The 21,572-nt window shown below is 38.9% G+C and overlaps 1 protein-coding gene across 1 annotated transcript in view; it reads right to left on the reverse strand.

Annotated features, from left to right (window-relative positions):
• Positions 1 to 7,224: 7,224 nt before the first annotated feature.
• The window catches only part of SMYD1 (SET and MYND domain containing 1), a 94,978-nt gene continuing 80,630 nt past the window's right edge, over positions 7,225 to 21,572 (reverse strand). The window contains exons 7-10 of the mRNA XM_006902011.1: positions 15,291 to 15,383; positions 9,763 to 9,926; positions 8,373 to 8,541; positions 7,225 to 7,380 (exon numbers count right to left, since the gene is read on the reverse strand). Coding sequence (XP_006902073.1) covers positions 7,225 to 7,380; positions 8,373 to 8,541; positions 9,763 to 9,926; positions 15,291 to 15,383 — 582 coding nt within the window. The remainder of the gene's footprint in view (positions 7,381 to 8,372; positions 8,542 to 9,762; positions 9,927 to 15,290; positions 15,384 to 21,572) is intronic.

Here is a 21,572-nt window from a genome sequence, read left to right on the forward strand (position 1 = left end):
GGAGGGACAGTGCAGGAGAGGAAGACCCTCAATGAGATGAATTGATTCAGTGACTAGGGTAACAGGAATAGGTGTGTCAGAGACAAAAAGATTGGCACAGGATAGATCACAGTATTAAGCTGTTATGAATTACAAGTGACTCAATGGCACATAACAACAACAATGCAGCAATTTCATAAAATACTACATAATATGGGAGAGTCTAGAGAGTATTATGCTGAATGAACTCAGTCTTATAAAAACAAATACTGTGTAAGACCACTATTATAAAATAGAAGGATAACTGAGCAAGATGGGTATAAACATTCAAAAGAGGAAGAGGAAAAGAGGAAAGGGACAGTAAAGTGGGAAGGAGGGAAATTATTAGGATAGCAGAGGTTAGTGGGAAGATGTGGTGGGAGGAGGTGAAGGAATAGGAAAGATTCAATGAGGACCTGAAAATATGAGGTATGAGCATGGATCAAAAGTAATTGATCACATAAAAGACAATGTATATGAATGGCTATTTAAAGCATAATGTATACTAACAAAACACAATGTAAATACTGAAAACACACACATGCACCTTGTTTCATAAAGAAAATTTCTCACAACCAGACCAATAAACAAAACCATGATAAAATGAAAAGATTTAGATTGTCAAGGATTTCATTCTACTTGGCCACACAACAAATGTTTATGGGAGCAACAGTCAAGAAATCAAGCAACATACTGCAGTGGACAAATCCATTTTAAAAGATATATGCTTGTGAAAGTGGGACAAATGAATAAGGAAGATTGAAGAAGAATTAATGCCATTCAATTACGGTGTTGGCGAAAGAATGCCAAGTATACCATGAACTCGAACAAATAAATCTGTCTCTGGAAAAGTGAAGCCATAATCTCCTCAAAAGTGACGATGGCCCCTAACGTTGTATGTTTAACACATTTTGTTTATTTCAGGTTAATTTATGGATAATGTCATCAGATATGTTGATTTTGGTTTATTATAAATTTTTTGTAATTACTGGCTTTCAGTGCAAAGATCCTCCTTTAGGATTTCTTGCAGGATTGATCTAGTTTCCACAAATTCCCTTAGCTTCTATTTACCTGCTTTATCTAATTTCACCTTCAGATTTGGTGGACAATTTTCCTGGTACAAGATTGTTGGTTGGCATTTTATTTGCTATTTTTTAATTTTACATATGTCATTCCATTGTTTCTTTCCTCATAGTTTCTCCTGAAAAATTGGAGTTTAATCTTTCTCCTAAGTTGCTTTCAGTATTCTTTGTGTTTAGTTTTCAGAAATTTGATAGCATTTTATTTTGGTGTTTTTCTTTTGAGGTCTACTTTTTGTAAGAAACAAAGATGATGACTATACTCCTACACTTTACCTGATGGCTTGCACAGGAGTCAAATTTATTACATCTGTGTAAGGAATCATTGCAGAAGCTAAATACCAGTTGAGAAAACTAGGTGCTGATTCTGGAACAGACCATCAACTACTCACATGCAAGTTCAACTAAAGCTAAGAAAAATCAGATCAAATCCACAAGAACCAAAATTTGACCTTGAGTCTATCCCACCTGAATTGAAAAATTATCTCAGGAACAGATCTGAGCCCTTGAATACTAATGAGCTGGGGGAGGATATAAAGAATATCATTCATAGCGATTACAGAATGTCATTACAAAGAGATAGTAGGAAGAAAAGACTGATTATGTATGCCAGGAGAGAGTTGGACAGTATTCCAGAAGATAGCTGGAGTCAGAATAACAACAGCAAGAATCTCTCCACATCCTCTCCAGTATTTATTACTTATAGTCCTGTTAGATTTTGCCACTGCTACTGGGATGAAATGGTATCTCATTGTGGTCTTAATATGTATCTCTCTTACTGTCAGTAATTTTGAGCATTTCTTCAAGTGTCTGTTGACCATCTGAATATATTCCTCTGTGAAAATTCTTTCCATGTCTTTTGCTCATTTTGTAATTGTGTTATCAGGGGGTTTTGTTTTTGTTTTTTTCTTTTGGAGGCAATGTAGAATTCCGTAAACCTTTGATATGAGACCCTTGTCTGAAATAGAATTGCTAAATGTTTTTTAATCAGTCAGTAGTTTTCTTTTCACTTTGTTGGGGAAACTTTTTGATGTGCACAGGCATTTAATCTTTAGAAGGTCCCATTCATCAATTTTACCCTCTCCAGATTGTGCATTTCTGGTTGTATTTGTCAGTCTTTTTATAACATAGACTATGCCACCTAAGCTTGATCATAGTTTGTCTCTGATGAACTTAATGGTTTTGGGCTTTACTCTCAGTTAGTTGATCCATTTTGAGTTGATTTTTGTGTATGGTGTAAGATGTGGATCCTGTTTCAGCTTTCTGATGGTAGCAGTATAGTTTTGCCAGCACCATTTGTTGACGAGGTTGCCATTTCGCTATTTGATGGGTTTAATTTCCTTGTCAAATATCAGTTGGCCATAGACAACTTGGTGTGTTTCTGGGTTCTAAAGGCTGTCCCTATGTGGCAGTAAATTAATTAGTGAGAGGAATATAGGCAATCTCTTTCCATGTGATTTCCAGCTTTAGAAACCAATGGAAGGTCAACAAGGATTTCCAGCAAGCAAGGAGTGAGTTAGTGAGTACCATACAGCTGATGTTCTTAGGTGCTGTTGAGTTGAGTACAACCCATAGCAAGCCTGTAAACAAGAGATATGAACCCTGCCCTATCCTGTGCCATCCCAACACTTTCTGACACACTAGTGCCCATTGTAGTAGTCATCATGTCAGTCCATCTGGTCGAGGGTCTTCCTCTCTTTCACCAGCCCTCTACCTTTCCTAGCATCATGTCCCACTCCAGGGGATAGTCCATCTTAGCAACATGCCTAGAGTGTTGCGAGCTGAAGCCTCATCATAAATGATGTCTCATTATTTTTCCTCATTTCAACTCAATTCCAATCTGGGCTCTACCACCACATTACTAGAACAGTTCATGTTCCTCTACTGTTAATACAGTTTTCAGAGGCCTGTTATCTAAGAAGTAGATGGCCAATCTGGCTTCTATGTCTTTCTTAATCTGGGAGCTCTCCTAAAACCTATGCACCATCGGTAACCCTTATGACATTTCATACAATAGTGGCATAATTTTCAGTATTAGAGTAACCCACAACTTGTCTCAGTACAACAAACTTACAGAGAAGTGTTGTACCAATTAGAACAATGTTCTCCCCAAACACAAGAAACTGACATTTTGTAACTATAATAGTAAATTAATCTTCACACCACAGAAGTCATGCCCAACAGATTGTTAATCATGAACATCTGCTCACTGGTCCTAATGGGTTTAAACAAGAGGCTTCTAGCACACACTATTTTTATTTTTATTTAAAAAAAATTTTTGTTCCTCTAACTTGTATTTAAATTCATTCATTGTTGCACGATTTCCTCCCTAGCCCTCCAGTTTACTTTTCTCTTTAAAATAATTTTTTCATTTTTGTACAATTTTCTCCCTCCATCTCACCAAGTTCACTTTGCTATACACGGTTTATTTTAGATTGTTGTCATGCCTAATCATATGTTCCTTTTAAACACTCCTTTCCCTCATCTATTTCAATGTAGTATTCATTATTTATCCTCTTTTTTTTATTTCCCCTAAACTCCCACATCATTCCTGTTTTATTACAGTGGTATATGCAGCATTTTTCATTTTGTGACTGAGATATTTCACTCAGCATAATGTCCTCCAGGGTCATCCATATTGCATAATATTATATGAGCCTTTTGTTTTTTAGTGCTGCTAATATTCCATTGTGTGAATATACCACAGCTTCTCTATCCATTCATTTGTTGACGGGCACTTGTGTTGCTTCCATCTCTTTGCTATTGTGAACAACGCAGCAATAAACATAGATGTGCACACATCTGTTTGGGTGGCAGCTCTGGTTTCTTTAGGGTATTTTCCCAGTAGTGGAATTGCTGGGTCAAATGGTATTTCTGTTTCCAACTTTTTGAGAAGGCACCATACTGTCTTCCATAGTGGTCGCACCATTTTAAACTCTCACCAACAGTGAACAGTGGTTCCAATTTCTCCACAACCTCGCCAGCATTTGTTGTTTGCTAATCTGCTGAACATTGCTATTGTTACTGGGGTGAGATGATATTTCATAGTTGTTGAGATAACCATAACACAGGGCTTTCTTTTGTTGGAAATTGTTTTAGTACCTGTTCAATTTCTTCTTTTGTAATGGGTCTGTTCAGGTGTTCGATTTCTGTCTGTGTCAGTTTAGGCATGTTGTCAGTTTCTAAGTATTTGTCCATTTCCTCTAGGTTTTCATACTATTCCATTGTTAATCTTTTTATTTTCGTTGGTTCTGTCGTGACATTGCCCCTTTTATCTCTTATTACTAGGTGTTTGTTGATTTTATTGACCTTTTCAAAGAACCAACTCCTGATTTTGTTGATGGTTTCAGTTGTTTTTCTGTTTTGTATTTTATTTATTTCTGCCCTAATTTTTATAATTTCAGTTTTTTTAGAGGATGTCAGGTTTCCTTTCCGTTCTGTTTTGCATTTGTTGCAGATGTTGAGTTAGAGAGTCAAATATCTTTTTTTCTTGCCTTTAGATGTGTTTGCTTATAAATTGGCCTCTAATTACGGCTTTGGCTATTTTTCAGAGGTTTTGGTAATTTGTGTTTTCATTGTCATTTGTTTCAAAATGCATTTAATTTCTTTTTTTTTTAATTTATTCTGTTACCCACTCATGTTCAAACAAGATGTTACTCAGTTTCCAAATGTATGGTACTTGCTCCTTTATCATCTTGTTATTAATTTCTAATTTTAGAGCATTGTCATCTGAGAAGATGCTATGTATTATTTCTATGCTTTTTAAAATTTATTTATGCTTGTCTTTTGACCTAGGTATTTTATCCTTTATCATCTTGCTATTAATTTCTAATTGTATAGCGTTGTCATCTTAGAAGATGCTATGTATTATTTCTATGTTTTTTTAATTTATTGATGCTTGCCTTGTGACCTAAAATATGATCTATTCTGGAGAATGTTCATGCACATTGGAGAAGTAGGTATACTGTGCTTGTTTGGGGGTGCATTCACCTGTCTATATCTATGAGATCTAGTTTGTTTATTGTGTGGTTTAATTCTTTAGCATCTTTGTTGAGTTTCTTTCTGGTAGTTCTACCTTTCCTGAGAATAGTATATTAAAGTTTCTTACTATTATAGTGGTGTTGTCTATTTTTTTTTCTAGTTCTGTTAATACTTGCTTTGTATATTGTGCAGCTTATCATTTGGTGCATAGATATTTATTACTCTTATGTATTCTTGTTCTATTTATCCTTTTAAGCATTATATAGTGACTTTCCTTGTCTTTTGTGATGGTTTTTGCATTGAAATCTATTTTATCAGAGATTCTTTTTGCTACTCATTCTTTTTACTGATTGTAATTTGCTTGGTATATATTTTTTCATTCTTTTATTTTTAGTCTTTATCTTCCCTTTTCAGATATGTCTCTTCATGTTGATGAACTTTGCCTTTTAATCCAATATGCTACTTTTTTCCCCTTTAGTAGTACATTTAAGCCATTTACCTTCAGTGTAATTATTAAGAGGCTAGGTTTTATCGCTATCATTTTGTTGAGTTGTTTGGTGTTGTTGCTGGTTACTTTGTTCCATCCTGCTTTCTGTGGTACCTGAGTAAGAAGGACGCCTCTCAGTGTTCCTTGCAATGCTGGTCTTGTTTTTACAAATTCTCTTAGATTCTGCTTTTCTGATAATATCTTGATCTCTTCTTCATATTTCATGGACAGTTTTGTCAGTTGTGTTCTTTTAGTTTTCAATGTATGTCATTCCATTACTTTCTTGTCCTCATGGTTTCTGCTGAGAAACCCATTATTTCCCAATCATCCTAGTCACATTCCAGATCTTAAAAAGTGGTTGCTATTTTGGGAAGAAAAATTAAAAATGTTTTAATTGTCACAGAAATTTCTACTAGATAGCATTGCTCTTAAAGAATGTAAGGAATAAAGAAGCTACACTGATTTGCTTAGAAACACAGGATGTTTAATGGACTTTGTTTATGTTTATGGTGTAAAATCTCCAAATATGTGGTTCTGTGCCCTTTAGTTCTTAGATAAGTGAACTCATTCATTTTATCACTTACTCATCCAGTGCAAACTTGCTAACTGTGATCAGAACCTGTCAAATGCTGGAGATAGAAAGATAAATATGGGGATAGGATCCCCACTTTCTAGACATTCAGGCTGAAGGAGGATGCCGATTGGTAAAAAGGATGACTCTAGGATGACATGTGGGACTTAGGGCAGACAGCTCAATCTAGGGCATTCAAAGAAAACTCTGTAGTGGGAATTTTCAAGTCAGGTGCTGAAAGATGGCTGGGAATTGGCAGGATCTTGGGAATTTTAAAATTCAAAAATGGATAAGAAACTATGGTTTGTTCAGGAGCACAAGTGTGATGTAGGATACCTGGCGCAGAAGACACAGTAGCAGAACAGAAAGTGCCTAGAGGAGAAGTGCCTCAGGACATTTTCGTGTGGCTTGCAGGAAGGAACAGATTTGGGGAGAGGTGAAAGAGAAAGAAGGGTTTCCTGGTGGACATACTGAGTTTGACCTGCCAGCAAAACATTTGAAGGTGTGCAAGGCTGGAGGTCAAGAGCAATGTTGAGTAACACAGATGTGACAAGCATGAGTCTCAAGGTGGTCATTAAACCATGGACCTGCTGAGCTCACTGATGAGTGTATGCAGAGTAAGGTGAGAACGAACCAAAGCCAGATTTAATAATGGAGACAGAAGCCTCTTCACGAAGGGGATGTGGTCCTCGACACCCCTGCTGCATGCGCACACCAGACACATATTACCCCTTTACTCCCTCTGTCTGTGTAGTTTATTGTTATGTTTATTATACTTAATTTTATCTGTTTACATCTTGCCTCCTTCTAAATGGCACTTACATTTTTGTCTTCAGAGCCTAGCACACAATAGAAATTTCTAGGCAGGGAGCTGGAAGAGAATAGAGTTAGAGTAAATAAAGCTGAGTTTAATTGACTCAAAACGGCCTTTAGGGACAGAGTGCATGTTTACACAGCAAAAAGGTTGAACACTACCCCCAACTTTCTCTTCCAGGGTCTCTGCAGAGACAGACCACTTCCTGCAGAAGTGGTCTGCAGAGATCACAAATTGTAGAAGATCCTCCAGTCACTTCATGAGGCAGTTCTCATTACTTCTTGTGGAACAAGGCAGGAGCTGGCTCCTTACTGGGCTCGACCATGACCTGCATGGGCTGGTTGTTGAGGGCAGCCTCGCGCATCTTGTGATACATGAATTCATTCTGACGGAACATGCGCAGCTCCATTTCCGTCTGTACCCGCATGGCCTATGGGAGACAGAGACACCATCAACATTGCAGACAAGCTCCCAGATCATGTTGGCCTTTGTTGACCTACCTTGTTTCTCGGGAAAAGAACATCCAAGAGGGTAAATGACACCTACTCATGCAGACTCAAAACAACTCTCCTTCTGAGGATATACACACATATACTCGCTTACACATTGTTTGTGAAGGGAAGTTGGCTCCCTAAGAGGGAAGCTTGACAGATTATGCGCAGAAGAGAATGTGTGTTACTAGGAACTGTCTAATGAGAAGCCTGGATTTGAATACTGGTTCCCAAATATACTAGCTTTGAGAATTTTGAAAAGTGACTTAATCATTTCACCCCTCAGTACTGCCATCAGTGAAATGGACAAGGTTCCTTTGTACTTCACAGAGGTTATCTGAGGGATACAGTCTTTCCTGAAGTCTTACCCAATGACCTGGGACTTGTCAGCCTCTTTTACCAAATAAAAACATGAGCCATTTTCTCATCAGTCTTGTTTCTTTAGACAATACAGACTAAGACAAGTTTTGGTTGAGCTTAGAACTCAATTTATGGGGATGTCTGAGGCTAATGACATCCAATATTTGAGAAGTTACACAGTTAAAAAGTGGTGATTCTGAAACTCAGTGCAGATAATCTGAACACAGAGCCAGTGCTCCCAAACTCTACAGTCCAGAGTACTTTCTAAGTAAGTGGCTGCACACACAAGCATCCCTACACAACACTGTTTAGACTCTGTCCAGCCTTGCAGCATAATAGCACAACAAATTCAGGGTTCAAATTTCAGCTTTGTTATCAACCACAGACCTTTCTCTGGACTTCAACTTCCTTGATGTGAAAAAAGAGGAAGTGTGTTAATTCACAATTTGACTCCTTGCTTTTCTGACTGGAAATCTTTGGGCTTCTTTAAAGTAGATCATACCTGAAGACAAGCTTTCATCCTTACTAGAGCCCAGAGCAGGCAGAGAGTTCAGTCCAAGGTGCTACTTGCCTCTAAGTCTTTAGAGATGGGGTGAGAGGGTCCATGAGTCACCAGGAGAATAGCGTAGGCTTTGCATATCATCCCATGTCCCACCTCTATGTTACCAGCGTGCCAGTTGGTCAGCCCTGCCCGCATCACAGCCATGCCCAGTTGGGCATTGTTGGGATGGTAAAGCTTCCTGTAAGAGACGTAGTAAATAACAACAGTGCATAATCCCAATGGTTCTCATGACAATTTATAAAGTGACCTCATTGATCAAGCCCCTCTCCTCCTGCCAACCTTATGAGATATATGCCTCCTGAGGAAGAAAGGTCTACTTCTTTAAACTCTACCAAAAACTTATTGCCATCAGGTTGATTTTTTTGCACCATTGGGATCTCAAGATTGATCTTTAATCTTTAAATCTTTACAGGAGGATTCTGTCTGCTTTTCTCCCATGGAGCAACTGGTGGATATAAACTACCAACTTTTGGTCAGCAGCCAAATATGTTCTGCACTACACCAGCAGGGCTACTTATATTCCTATGTTGAGTGTTAAAGAGGAGGATATTTTAAAATTATTAACATTTAAATGGGCTTAGTCTTAAGGAAAATAAGATGCTACTCAAGTGAATCTGGGAGAAGACCATGGATGAGAGCTAGGTTTCCTCTCAGGCACCAGCTTTGATTGATCATTGCTATTTGAAGCCTCCTAGTAAAGAGACTCTCTGTAAGGATAACCATGATCGATTTTTGATGTCTACTGTGGGTGACCTATGAACCTGGAGAGAGAATGAAAGGCATCCAACCGTCGAGGACTCTCCTTCATAGGGTCACTATGAGTCGCCTGTGACTTGATGGCACTTAACAACAATAATATCAACACAGAGAGAGAGATCAGTTGGCCCAGTGGACAGAAAGCGATGGTACCAAGCCAAAGGTGGGTGACTTTTAATCCCCGGCCCTCGGGCCTATCTTTCCTTGTTTTTGTTCAGACATTCCTCTAGATCGTATAGCCCTGGTGTACAAGTTGCCGCACAGCGGTCACTTGTGGTTGCTGTGAGGCTGAACACTGTGACACTGATGTGTCAAATGTGTTAATGGTTGGTTACCCAATGTGGACAGAGAGTGGGGTGGAGCTCCCCAATTAAAACAAGTTTAGAAGGAGGAGTGGCATCCACTTTTGTAATAGCTTGCCTCCGGAAACCCTATGAACTTGGAGAGAGGATGAAAGGCACCCAAGTGTCAAGGACTCTCCTTCATAGGGTCGCTATGAGTCGCCTGCGACTCAACAGCACTTAACAACAACAACAGCTGTGGGTGGAGGAAGGTGGAATGGCAACATGTGTGTACCATTTGCTTGCCATACTTGGAATAGACACACATTTGTGAGTCTGTGAGACCCAGGACTGGAACCTACATGTAACCATCCACCATCCTCCTGGCATAGTGAGCAGCCTCCTCAAAGGCCTGGAGGTAAGAGAGGACCTCTGAAACGATACTCAGCATTCGCAGCATGTAGAGATTGGTGTCAGAGAATATGGTCTCCTGTTTCTGCAGGCACTCCCGACATAATTTCACCACCTGAAATGAGACATAAGCACCTATTGCTCATTATCAGTGGCCCATGACACATACTTAGCTCACAGCTCATATTATTATGACATTGCAATACTTAGCGGTGCAACACCCTGCACTACTGTTATTAATGTGCGTTAAGTCACTTGTGACTCATAGTGACCCTGTGTTCAACCACCCTGAAACCTGCTCTATCATAAGCCAACCTCATTGTCTCTGACATATCTATTTCCATAACCCCAGTCACTGAGCCAATCCATCTCACCCAGCGTCTTCCTCTCTTGCGCTGTCCCTCTACCCTCCCAAGCATGGTGTCCATCTCTAAGGACTGGTCCCTCCTTGCAACATGGCCAAAGCATGTCAGATGAAGCTTCAAAATCCTTGCTTCCAAGGAGTAGCCTGGTTCCACTCTCTCCAGGATGAACTTTTTGTTCTCCTAGCAGTCCATGGTATATTCAATACTCTTCTCCAGCACCACAGCTCAAAGCATCAATTCTTTTTCTATGATCCTTAGTCATTGTCCAGGTCTCTAATGAATAGCAGGTAATTGTGAAGACCATGGCCTGGATGAAGTGTAGTTTAGTCTCTAGACTGACTTCATTGCTCTTTAGTATTCTGGGGAGGTCCCTGACAGCAGATTTTCCCAAAGCAATTAATCGTTTTATTTCCTGGCTGCTGGTACCAAAAGTGTTGATTGTGATGCCAAGTAAACTGAAGCTGTTAATCTCAATCTCTTCATTATCTATCATGATGCTGCCTGTTGGCCCAGTGGTGAGAATTTTTGTTTTCTTGATGTTGAGCTTCAATCCGTATTTAAGGCTGCAGTCCTTGACCTTCTGCAGCAAATGCGTCAAGTCCTACACAGTTTCAGCAAGTATGGTTGTGCTATCTGTATAACACATACTGTTGATGAATCTTCCTCCAATCCTGATGTCTCTTCTTCCTCATGGATCCCAGTTGCTGGGATTATCTGTTCTGTATAGAGATTGAAAATGTGTGGAGATGCATCCCTGGCATACACTTTTCCTGATTTTCTACAGTGTTTCCTTGCTCTTTTCTGACGACTGACTGCTAGTCCAAGTGTAAATTTTGCATAAGCACAAAAAAGTGTTCTGGGATTCTCATTCTTCTCAGGGTTAGCTACTGTTCACTATGATCCACACAGTCAAATGCCTATGAATAGTCAATGAAACCCAGATAGACATTCCTCTGGTACCCTCTGCTTTCAGCCAAGATACATCTAACATTGGCTATAATGATCCTAGTGTCATGGCCTCTTCTAAACCCAGCCTGGACATCTGGCAGTTGACCGTTATGGTCATTTTTTGATAATTTTAAGCAAAATCTTGCTTGCATGTGATATTATCATATTGCTTGATAATTTCTATACTCTATATACTCACTCTTTAAAATACTCATATTTGCTCTCCAGTCTCTCCCACATTATGCGATACTTTAAGTGTTCTTTGAATACTATTCTATTGTGTGAATGTAACATCATTTCTAAATCCATTAATTTATTGATTGACAGTAAGACTGTTTCCATGTTCTTATGATTTTGAATAATGCTGCTATAAGATCATTATTGTACACATCAGTGTACAAATTTCCATTTTTTAAAAAAAATCACTCATTTTTTAAATTTCTTATCCTTCTCCTATGGAACAGCTAGTGGGTTCAAATTTCCATTGTTGAGTGTACTGTCAAGTCAAAACCAACCCCTATCTCACCCTCCAGTGGGTTTTCAGAGGCAATAAATAGCATGAGAGGAGATTGCCCATCTTTCTTCCATAGAGCAGCTGGTGGATTTGAACTGCATACCTCTGGGTTTGCAACACAATTCCTTACCAATAAGCCAGTAATAACTTAGCACGGCAACCTATTAACACACACAAACACACACACATGTGTAATATTACATTGTTGCACTAGTGTGAGAGCAAGCACATGCATAAGGGGGTGTGTTGGTGTATGTGTATGTGCTTAACCTCACAGCAGTAGGGAATTATAGTGATGTAGTGGCATCCACTTCCATAATAGATTGCCTCTGGAAACCCTATGAACCTGGAGAGAGGATGAAAGACACACAAGTGTTGAGGACTTTCCTTCACAGAGTCGCTATGAGTCACCTGCGACTCGACGGCACTTAACAACAACAACAACAGCAACAACAGTTGATAGGGAGATATCAACTGAAACATAGCTAATGTTAGATGGATCTTAGCTGAAAGCAAGGAGTACCAGAGGAATGTCTATCTGTGCTTCATTGATTATGCAAATGTGTTTGACTGTGTGGATCACAACAAACTGTGGCTGACTCTGAGAAAAATGAGAATCCTAGAACATTTGATCATGCTAATGCTAAACCTATACTTGGTCCGGGAGGCAGTTATCAGAACAAAGCAAGGAAACCTTGCATGGCCCAAAATTGGGAAGGGTGTACGTCTGGGATGTGTTCTATCTCCATACCCTTTTAACCTATATTCAGAACAGATTATCCAGGAGGCTGGACTCTATGAGAAGTGCAGCATCAGGATTGGTGGAAGATTCATCAACAATTTCTGTTATGCAGATGACACAACCCTGCTTGCTGAAACTGAAAAGGACCTGAAGTGCTTGCTGCAGAAGGTCAAGAACTGCAGCCTTCAATATAGATTAAAGCTCAATATCAAGAAGACAAAGATGCTCACCACTGGGCCAATTGACAGCATCAGGATCAATGGTGAAGAGACTGAGATTGTTAACAGCTTTAGTTTGCTTGGCTCCACAGTCAACACTCTTGGCACCAGTAGCCAAGGAATTAAAAGATGTATTGCAATGGTAAATTCTGCTGTTAGGGACCTCTCCAAAGTACTGAAGAGCAATGGTGTCACTCGGGAGACTAAGAAGCACCTGATACAGACCATGGTCTTTGCCATTACTTGCTATGCATTAGAGAGCTGGACAATGACTAGGGATGATAGAAGGAGAACTGATGCCTTTGAGCTGTGGTGTTGGAGAATAGTATTGAATATACCATGGACTGCTAAGAAAACGAACAGGTTCAGCCTGGAGAGGGTGAAACCAAACTGCTTCTTGGAGGCAAGGATTCTGAAGCTTCATCTGATATACTTTGGACATGCTGCAAGGAGGGAACAGTCCTTGGAGAGGGACATCATGCTTGGTAGGGTGGAGGGACGGTGCAGGAGAGGAAGGCCCTCTATGAGGTGGATTGATTCAGTGACTGGGGAAATGGGGGTGGTTGTGTCAGAGCCAGTGAAACTGGCACAGGACAGAGCAGGGTTTAGGGCTGTTTAGGGTCACTATGAGTTGCAGGTGACTCAGTGGCACATAACAACAACCACAACAACAACAGCAAGCAATGAGACAAGGATTCAAACTAAGCAGTTGCACTCCATAGCTTTTGTTTGTAATCACCCTATCAATTATTTGCAGCCCTAGCACCAATTGAAACCAAGTATCTGTGGAGAGATTCTGGCATTCATAATTTCTAACCATCTGGGTGTCCCATGAAATTAGACAATTTCCTTTGGTAGGAGGGTTAAGAAGCATTAGTATAAAAAGAAGTTTTTACAGCTGGGAGACCCAAGAGGAAACAGCCACATTGGCCCTGGTGAGGAGTTAAATGAGTCTGTCTAGATTCAGTATAGAATTAGAGTGTACAGACAAATTCATTTCTACAAAGTCAGCCAGTCTTTGCATCTAATAGTTAATTTTTCTCTTGCTCCCTTAATGAATGAAATTCACAAAGTCATACAAACTAGTGTGCCTCTCGGAGTTTCCCAGAATCTATAAGCCTTTTCATAGGTGCAAGTATGGCAAAGTGAACATTGTAATCATTCCTTTATCCCCAAGACAACCCCTTCACATAAGTCCATGGTGCAGGTACAACTCTACATCTGGCCCAAAAACAAGAACAAAAACAAAAACAAAACAAAAAGTTTGCTTGAATGGAGAAATTAAGAGTAGGTGAGAAGCCAGTGGGGTCCTCTTGATTGCTACAACTTTCAACTCATGCATCTGCTTTGTTTTCTGTATCATAACGTAGCACTTCCTAAACCACATGTCTATGGAAACTATGAATATGAACTTGGAGAAACAACGATAGCTATAGAGAGGCATTAGGTCTTTTGTTCATAGAGTCACTATGAACCATGCTCGACTGGATGGCAATCAACAACAACAATGTAACAGTTTATGTGACTGTCTCTCCTACCCGACAGAATGTCTGAGAGATCTCTGATATACTTCCATTGTTATAGTCACTGTGTCAACCTATCTTGTGGATGATCTTCTCTTTTTCTGACCTTTCACTTTCCCCAGCATGATGTCAGAACACAAAGATGAAGAGAAATCACACTCCCTATCTGCACATCAGATTTGCTTAAACATCTTATAAGAACAATACTGATCCAAAGTTCTCATGGACTGTTTCAAGTTGCATGAGTCAAATAAAAGGGTTGAAATATCAACATCTGTATTTAGAATAAGCTACCCAGGTGAGTTGAACACAACTGGTATACAGACAAGAGAATGAAGGTGTGTCAGGTTGCACAATGGACCCAAATCCACTATTTTCTCCTCAGGAGAAGAATATTCCTAAGTATGTATAGATATGGAACCATATTGGGCAGTTCCACTCTCTCCTCCTAAACAGACTCACTAGGAGTCAGAACTGACTTCAGAGAAGTAAGTTTGGTTTGGTTTGGGTTTGCTGTGTTTGGCAGTCGGTCTCAACTTTGCCTTAAAAGCTTTAAATGTACTTAGGTCTTATCCCCAGAGATTCTGGTAACATTGTCCTAGGATTTGATATGGGCACCAAGAGTTCTAGCAGTTCAAGTGTAATATCCAGGGCTGAGAACACATGGTTCATCTAGAGTCAGGTTTAACTATAAAATGGCAGACTAGAATCTGTAGATTTGTTTCAAATACAGTCTGGCGTCCTGGTGGCACAGTGGGTTAAATACTGGGATGACTGCCTGTATACTCATTGGGTCAATTATAGGACAGCAAGCAATCCATGCCTATTCTCACCGTTGTCTTCATTCAGACATCCCTGATGCCAAATTGAGATGCCAAAACTTTTTTCTCTACATTAACCCAACTTAGAGTTTGTTTAACAAAATTCATTTAACCAAATTTCACTGGATTAAAGAGTCACTGAGAACTCATCTCCAAGTGGGCTAAAGGCTTGAGCATCATAGAGTCATACTCTCAACCAAAGGATATATTCAGATAAGGGAACTGATTGCAGCTTCTCTTTCTCATATCACTCTGTTTCCTTACTGGAGAATCTTTCCATCTTCTTCTCCAGCCTAACTCTCCTAATAAATAAATAAATAAATAAATAAATAATAAAAAAGGTATTACCTCATGGTACAAACCCTCAGAGCGAGCCTTGTCAATCTTTTCCAGTGTGTCCTTAGAGAACTGTATCATCTCCTTCACAGCTTCCTGAGAGGGCTGGGAAAAGAAACAAGGGACACTGAATTGAAATCTCCTCATGAGGCTACCTCCATTTTTGACTGGCTGCCATTTTTTAAATTCAGTGTAATACAAGATTAATACCCTTCTATTTTGCTCAATTCACATTCACAGGGTTTTTAAAATATTTTGTTGTAAGTTTATTAAGAACTTGGACTTCCATTCATTCATTGTTGCACATTTTCCACCCTGCCTCCTCTCTGCCCCTCCCCAGTTCACTTTTTTCTTTGGAAAAAATGTTTTTTCATTGTTATACAGTACCTTCCACAATAACTTTACTATGCGGCTCTTATTCTGGACTTGTGTCATACAAGTAATACCTAATCATGTCTCCCTTGTCTGTTCAATGCTGTGTACATTATTTATCCCCTCTTTCCTTAGTTTCCCCCAAACCCCATGTCAATCCTGTTTTATAACAGTGACATTTTACAGTATTTGTCTTTTTGTGGCCAAGATCTTTCACTTAGCATAATGTCCTCTAGGGTCACCTATTTTGTATAATAATTCATTAATTCTTTCTTTTTCAGTGCTGCATAATATTCCACTCTGTGAATATACCACAGCTTCTCTATCCATTTGTGTGTTGATGGATACTTGGGTTGTTTCCAGTTCTTTGATATTGTGAACAAAGCTGCAATAAACATGATTGTGCATATATCTGCTTGGATGGCAATTATGGTTTCTTTAGGGTATATTACCAAGAGTGGAATTGCTAGGTCAAATGTTATTCTATTTCCAACTTTTTGAGAAAGTGCCATAATGCCTTCCATAGTGGTACACTCCCACCAACAGTGAATAAGGGTTCCAGTTTTTCCACAACCTCGCCAGCATTTGTTGTTTGCTGCTCTGTTAAATTTTGCTATTCTAACTGGAGTGAGATGATATCTCATAATTGTTTTGATTTGCATCTCTCTTAGAGCTAGAGATTTTGAACATTTCTTCATGTGTTTGTTTACCATCTGAATGTCTTCTTTGGTGAAGTGTCTGTTCATATTCTGTTCTTATTTTGCAATAGGCTTGTTTACCTTTATCTCATTGCGGTGCTCACATATTCTATAAATTCTAAATATAAGTCCTTTATCAGACATGTCATTACCAAATATATTTTCCCAGTCTGTGGCTTCACTTTTTGGCGTGTTGGAGGAGTTTTTGAAGTGCATAGGGATTTGATTCTTAGAAGGACTCATTCATATATTTTATCCTCTCCTGGTTGTAGGTTTTTCAGGATGATTTTTCAGGAAGACTGTTTATGTTGTGGATTAGGGCTTCAGGGGTTCTTCCAAGTTTTTCTCTAATGAAGTCTATAGTTCTTGGTGTTAGTCCTAGGTCTGTGATCTACTTTGAGTTGGTTTTTGTGTATGGTGTGAGGTGTGGGTCTTGTTTGAGTTTTCTGCAGATGGTTTTCCAATTTTACCAGCACCATTTGTTAAAAATGCTGTAATTTCTGCATTTAATTGAGTTCATCCTTGTGAAAAATCAGTTGACGATAGGTAGAAGGGCTGAAATCTGGGTTCTCAATTCTATTCCATTGATCTATGTGTCTGTCATTGTACCAGTACCATGCTGTCTTGACCACCACAACAGTGTAGTAGGATTTGAAGTCAGAGAGTGAGATGCCTCCTAACTTGTTTCTATTTTTAAGGAGTGCTTTGCTTATTTGGGGTCTCTTTACATTCCAAATGAAATTGCAAATTGCCCTTTCCATCTCATTGAAGAAACAATCAGAAAGTTTTAAAAATAAATTTCAAAATAGAAATCTTCAGAACATAAAGAAATTAATACTTTCTTCATGTGAATCCTCCATTTATGTAAAAGCTGTACAAAATCCAAATAGCTTTTCAAACTCCTTCTTCTTGCATTCCTTCTTCTGATTCATGTTCTGTTTTCTATAGACCAAGCCCCAGGCCAGTTATCTCCACTCTGTGCTCATGTCTGGGTTTTTGGGTCCCAGTAAAGAACCTGCCATTGTTCTACATTGTGTTTTATGTTGTCATTTTGAATTCTGATTATGCCACTAAAAATATTTGCCATTCTTTGTCTTGGAAATCAATTACACATTCCACATGTATGCTCCAACACTCTTATCTTTACTCAAGTCATTGAATGAAACATAGGACAGCACAGGGTAAGAATTGAAGTCAAATGTTTGACACTACAACTTTAATCCAGTTATAAGTGAAGTTCATTATAGAGGCCTCGGTGTTAATGATCATTCAGACCATTCAGGCTTCATTTTTCTTTTTTGACCAAAAGGATATCATGAAACAGCTGGTTAGATGTCTTTGTGAAATCTAGAGGTATTGCATTTATTTGCCTATCGGTTAAATCAATCAATCTTTTAGGGGGTGAAAAGAGAGGTTATATTTGTAGCAGGGATGTACCATAATTAAAAAGACCGTCTCCAACAGGGCAGTATTATTTCCAAGGAAAAGTGGCAAGTTGCCCAAAGTCTAAAGTTATTCACTTACTGTGCTAATTTGTACATTTTATAAGCTTTTTTATGAGGCATATTTTGTATCTGTAGCAAATCTGATGCCATTTATTCTAATGTGATAATGATTATATCGAACTGTAAAATTGGCACATGTTAACTATAAAAAATTAAAATATGAAAATATATTGAGAAGAGTAGAAATTCCCAAAATTCAATCCCATCTCCTCTAAAGATAGTTATATTTTGTGGAACATTTTTCTATGTATATACACAGGCATGTTGTTGTTGTTGTTGATTGCCATCAAGTCAAGCACAACTCAAAGAAACTCTATGAATAAAATACCTAATTTCTTTCTATAGCTATTGTCATTTCTCTAGGTTACAGAGTTTTCATAGGTTTAGGAAGTTGATGCCACTTCTGCTTCTAAACCTGTTTTACAACTGTGAGCTCCACCAAACACTGTCCACACTGGGAAACCATTATGGCATTAGACACCCCAGTGGCACAAGGTTCAGCATCTCAGCAAACCCAGATTACTGTAGAATAGCTAATTGACAAAGAGTGATGTACAAAGTAGAAGACGGTTCCTCCAAAATTTAACAACAGCTAAAAGATGCTGCCCTGGATGTGCTCACCAAGTTGTGCAAAGAAATCTGGAGAACGACCACTTGGCCAACTGACTGGAAGATATCTATATTTGTTCCCATCCCAAAGAAGGGTGACCCAACAGAATGTGGAAACTATAGAGCAATATCATTGATTTCACATGCAAGCAAGATTCTACTGAAGATTATCCAGAAACTACTGGAACAGCACATCAGCAGAGAACTGCCAGAAGTCCAGGCTGGATTTAGAAGGGGTCGTGGTACTAGGGATATTGTAACTAATGTTAGATGCATCTTGGCTGAAAGCAGGGAATACCAGAGGAATGTCTATCTGTGTTTCATTGACTGTGCAAAGGCCTTTGACTATGTGGATCATAACAAACTGTGGCTGAGAAGAATGTGAATACCAGAACACTTCATTGTGTTTATGTGAAACCTATACTTGGACCAGGAGGCAGTCATCAGAACAGAGCAAGGAAACACTGCATGGTTCAAAATCGGGAAAGGTGTGCACCAAGGATGTATACTGTCTCCATACCTTTTTAACCTATATGCAGAGCAGATTATCCAGGAAGATCTATCAACAACCTCCATTATGCAGATGACACAACCCTGCTTGCTGAACCTGAGGAGGACCTGAAGTGCTTGCTGCAGAGTGTCAAGGACTGCAGCCTACAATATGGATTGAGGCTCAATGTCAAGAAGACAAAGATTCTCACCACTGGACCAATTGGCAGCATCAAGATGGATGGTAAAGAGATAGAGACTGTTAACACCTTTAGTTTGCTTGGCTCCACAATCAACACTCTTGGCACCAGTAGCCAGGAATTTAAAAGATGTATTGCGATGGGAAAGTCTGGAGACCTTTCCAAAGTTCTGAAGAACAATGGTGTCTTTCTGGAGACTAAGGTGAGTCTGATACAGGCCATGGTCTTTGCAATCATTTGCATCAGAGTACTGGACAATGACTAGGGATGATAGAAGGAGAATTGATGCCTTTGAGTTATGATGCTAGAGAAGAGTATTGAGGGTATGGACTACTAGAAAAACAAACAGATTCATCCTGGAGAGGATTAAACCGGCGGCTCCTTGGAGACAAGGATTCTGAGGCTTCGTCTAACATACTTCGGACATGTTGCAAGGAGGGACTGGTCCTTGGAGCAGGACATCATGCCTGGGAGTGTGGAGGGACAGTACAGGAAGGGAAAGTCCTCTATGAGGTGTATTGATTCAGTGATTGGGGTAATTGGGGTGGGTGTATTGGAGACAGTGGAATTGACACAAGACAGAGCAGAGTTTAGGGCTATTGTACATAGGGTCATTATGAGTTGCAAGTGACTCGACGGCATATAACAACAACAACATCAATCTCACATAGCAGTGGTTAAGTGTCGTCAAGTTGAATATAACTCATATCAACCACAAAAGACCTGAATTCTATTCTATACTTAACATCATTTCTTTATATTTCTAGAATTTATAGAGTTTCCAAAGGTATCTTGTTTAGGAAGTGGATGCCACTCCTGCTTCCAATCTGAATCAATCTGGAAACTCCTCCAAACACTGTTCATGATGGGCAACCACTATGGTATTTAACGCTATAGAATCCAGACTTTCTGGAGTCAAAGAGGCTATTTAAACTACTACTCTAAAATAATCTTTAAATCTTAATTAAAAACTATCCCTTACCTTAAAAGTGAGAAAATGTTTCATTAACTAGATAAAAAAGGTCTGCTTTGAGCACCATGCTCAATATACATATGCTCAGTATATAGGCATAGTATGTAAAATATGCAGTGACTAGTACAGGGCAGGCACAGTCAATCAAATTAGACATTGGATCAACAATGAATATGCCAATATTGTGTTCTGAATTTATACATTCTAAAAGCTAGCATTGTGGGTATGCACACGTTTATGTATGCAATGTGAGTAAGATCAAATAATTTTTTTTCTGAAGAGAATAATAATATTCTTGTCTTAGTAGTGCTGTTAAAACAAAAATACCACATGTGGCTTCAAAAAGCAGAAGGTTTTGTACCTTATGTCAGTATGAATTGTATTTAAAACTGACACACTTACTAAAGTAAATATTTTACTAATAGTAAAATAAATCATAAAGGTTGATGTCATCAGTGGTGCAACATGAAAAAAAAACCCATGTTGAGCTCAGGTTTTGGCAGGGTAAATCTCTGAATTTTCTTATCAAGTTGAACGAAAACATTTTAAATGTGTTCTTGATTGTTTGTTCACCTCTTTCAGCTGATTTTAGTGAACTGTCTACAATTTTCCAAATAGTCTCACAATTTTCGGGGTATTTTGCAGTACTCTTCATGATATTGATGAGGTATGTTTGGAAATGGGCACAATAACAATAGTCTTAGAAACGATTGCCAAATACAGTAATAATTTCACTAAGTGTTTTCCTCTCTTTCTCTGACACTCCATCTTACCAAGAATTTTTCAAGGACTGACGCCTTCAGATAACAAGCCCAAAGTTTCACCATTCTTGACAGTAAAGAGTATCCTCAGTGCACTTCTTCTAAGACATATTTGTCTGTTCTTGTTTTGGCAATCCACAGTACATTCAATATTCTTTACCTGCATCACAATTCACAGGTGTCAATTTTTCACAGGCATTCTTTATTCATTGTCCAATTTTCACAGGCATATGAAGCAATTCAAAATGCCATGGTTTGTGCCAGGCATCCTTTAGTCTTTAAAGTGACATCCTTGCCCCATCTTTGGGAGCTTCAAAGTACATGAGAGGGAGAGGGGAAAGACAGAAAAGTTTGGAGAGGAGCTGAAGGGATAAGAGGGAGTGCCCAAACAAGGAAGGAAGTATGGAGAAGAAGGAATTAGAAATGGAAATGCAAGAACACGTAGAAAATGGGGAAAGAAGTCTGAAAAAAAGGAGGGAGCAGGACACGAGCAGAAAACGAGATGGAATGGGAAGAGCAAAAAGGGATATAGACTCACAACTCTGAATATTTGACAAATACATATTGTAAAAGCACAGCTGAGAAGGAAATAGAAAAAAAGAAAAGTACAGACAGCATAACCAAGCAGATCCAAAGCTACAATTGAGGGGAATGTTTAAAATATTGGTACTATATTCTTCTTATGTT

Source organism: Elephantulus edwardii, unplaced genomic scaffold, assembly GCF_000299155.1.
Source record: "Elephantulus edwardii isolate Elephantulus edwardi_28Jun2011 unplaced genomic scaffold, EleEdw1.0 scaffold00357, whole genome shotgun sequence".
Classification (NCBI taxonomy): Eukaryota; Metazoa; Chordata; class Mammalia; order Macroscelidea; family Macroscelididae; genus Elephantulus; species Elephantulus edwardii.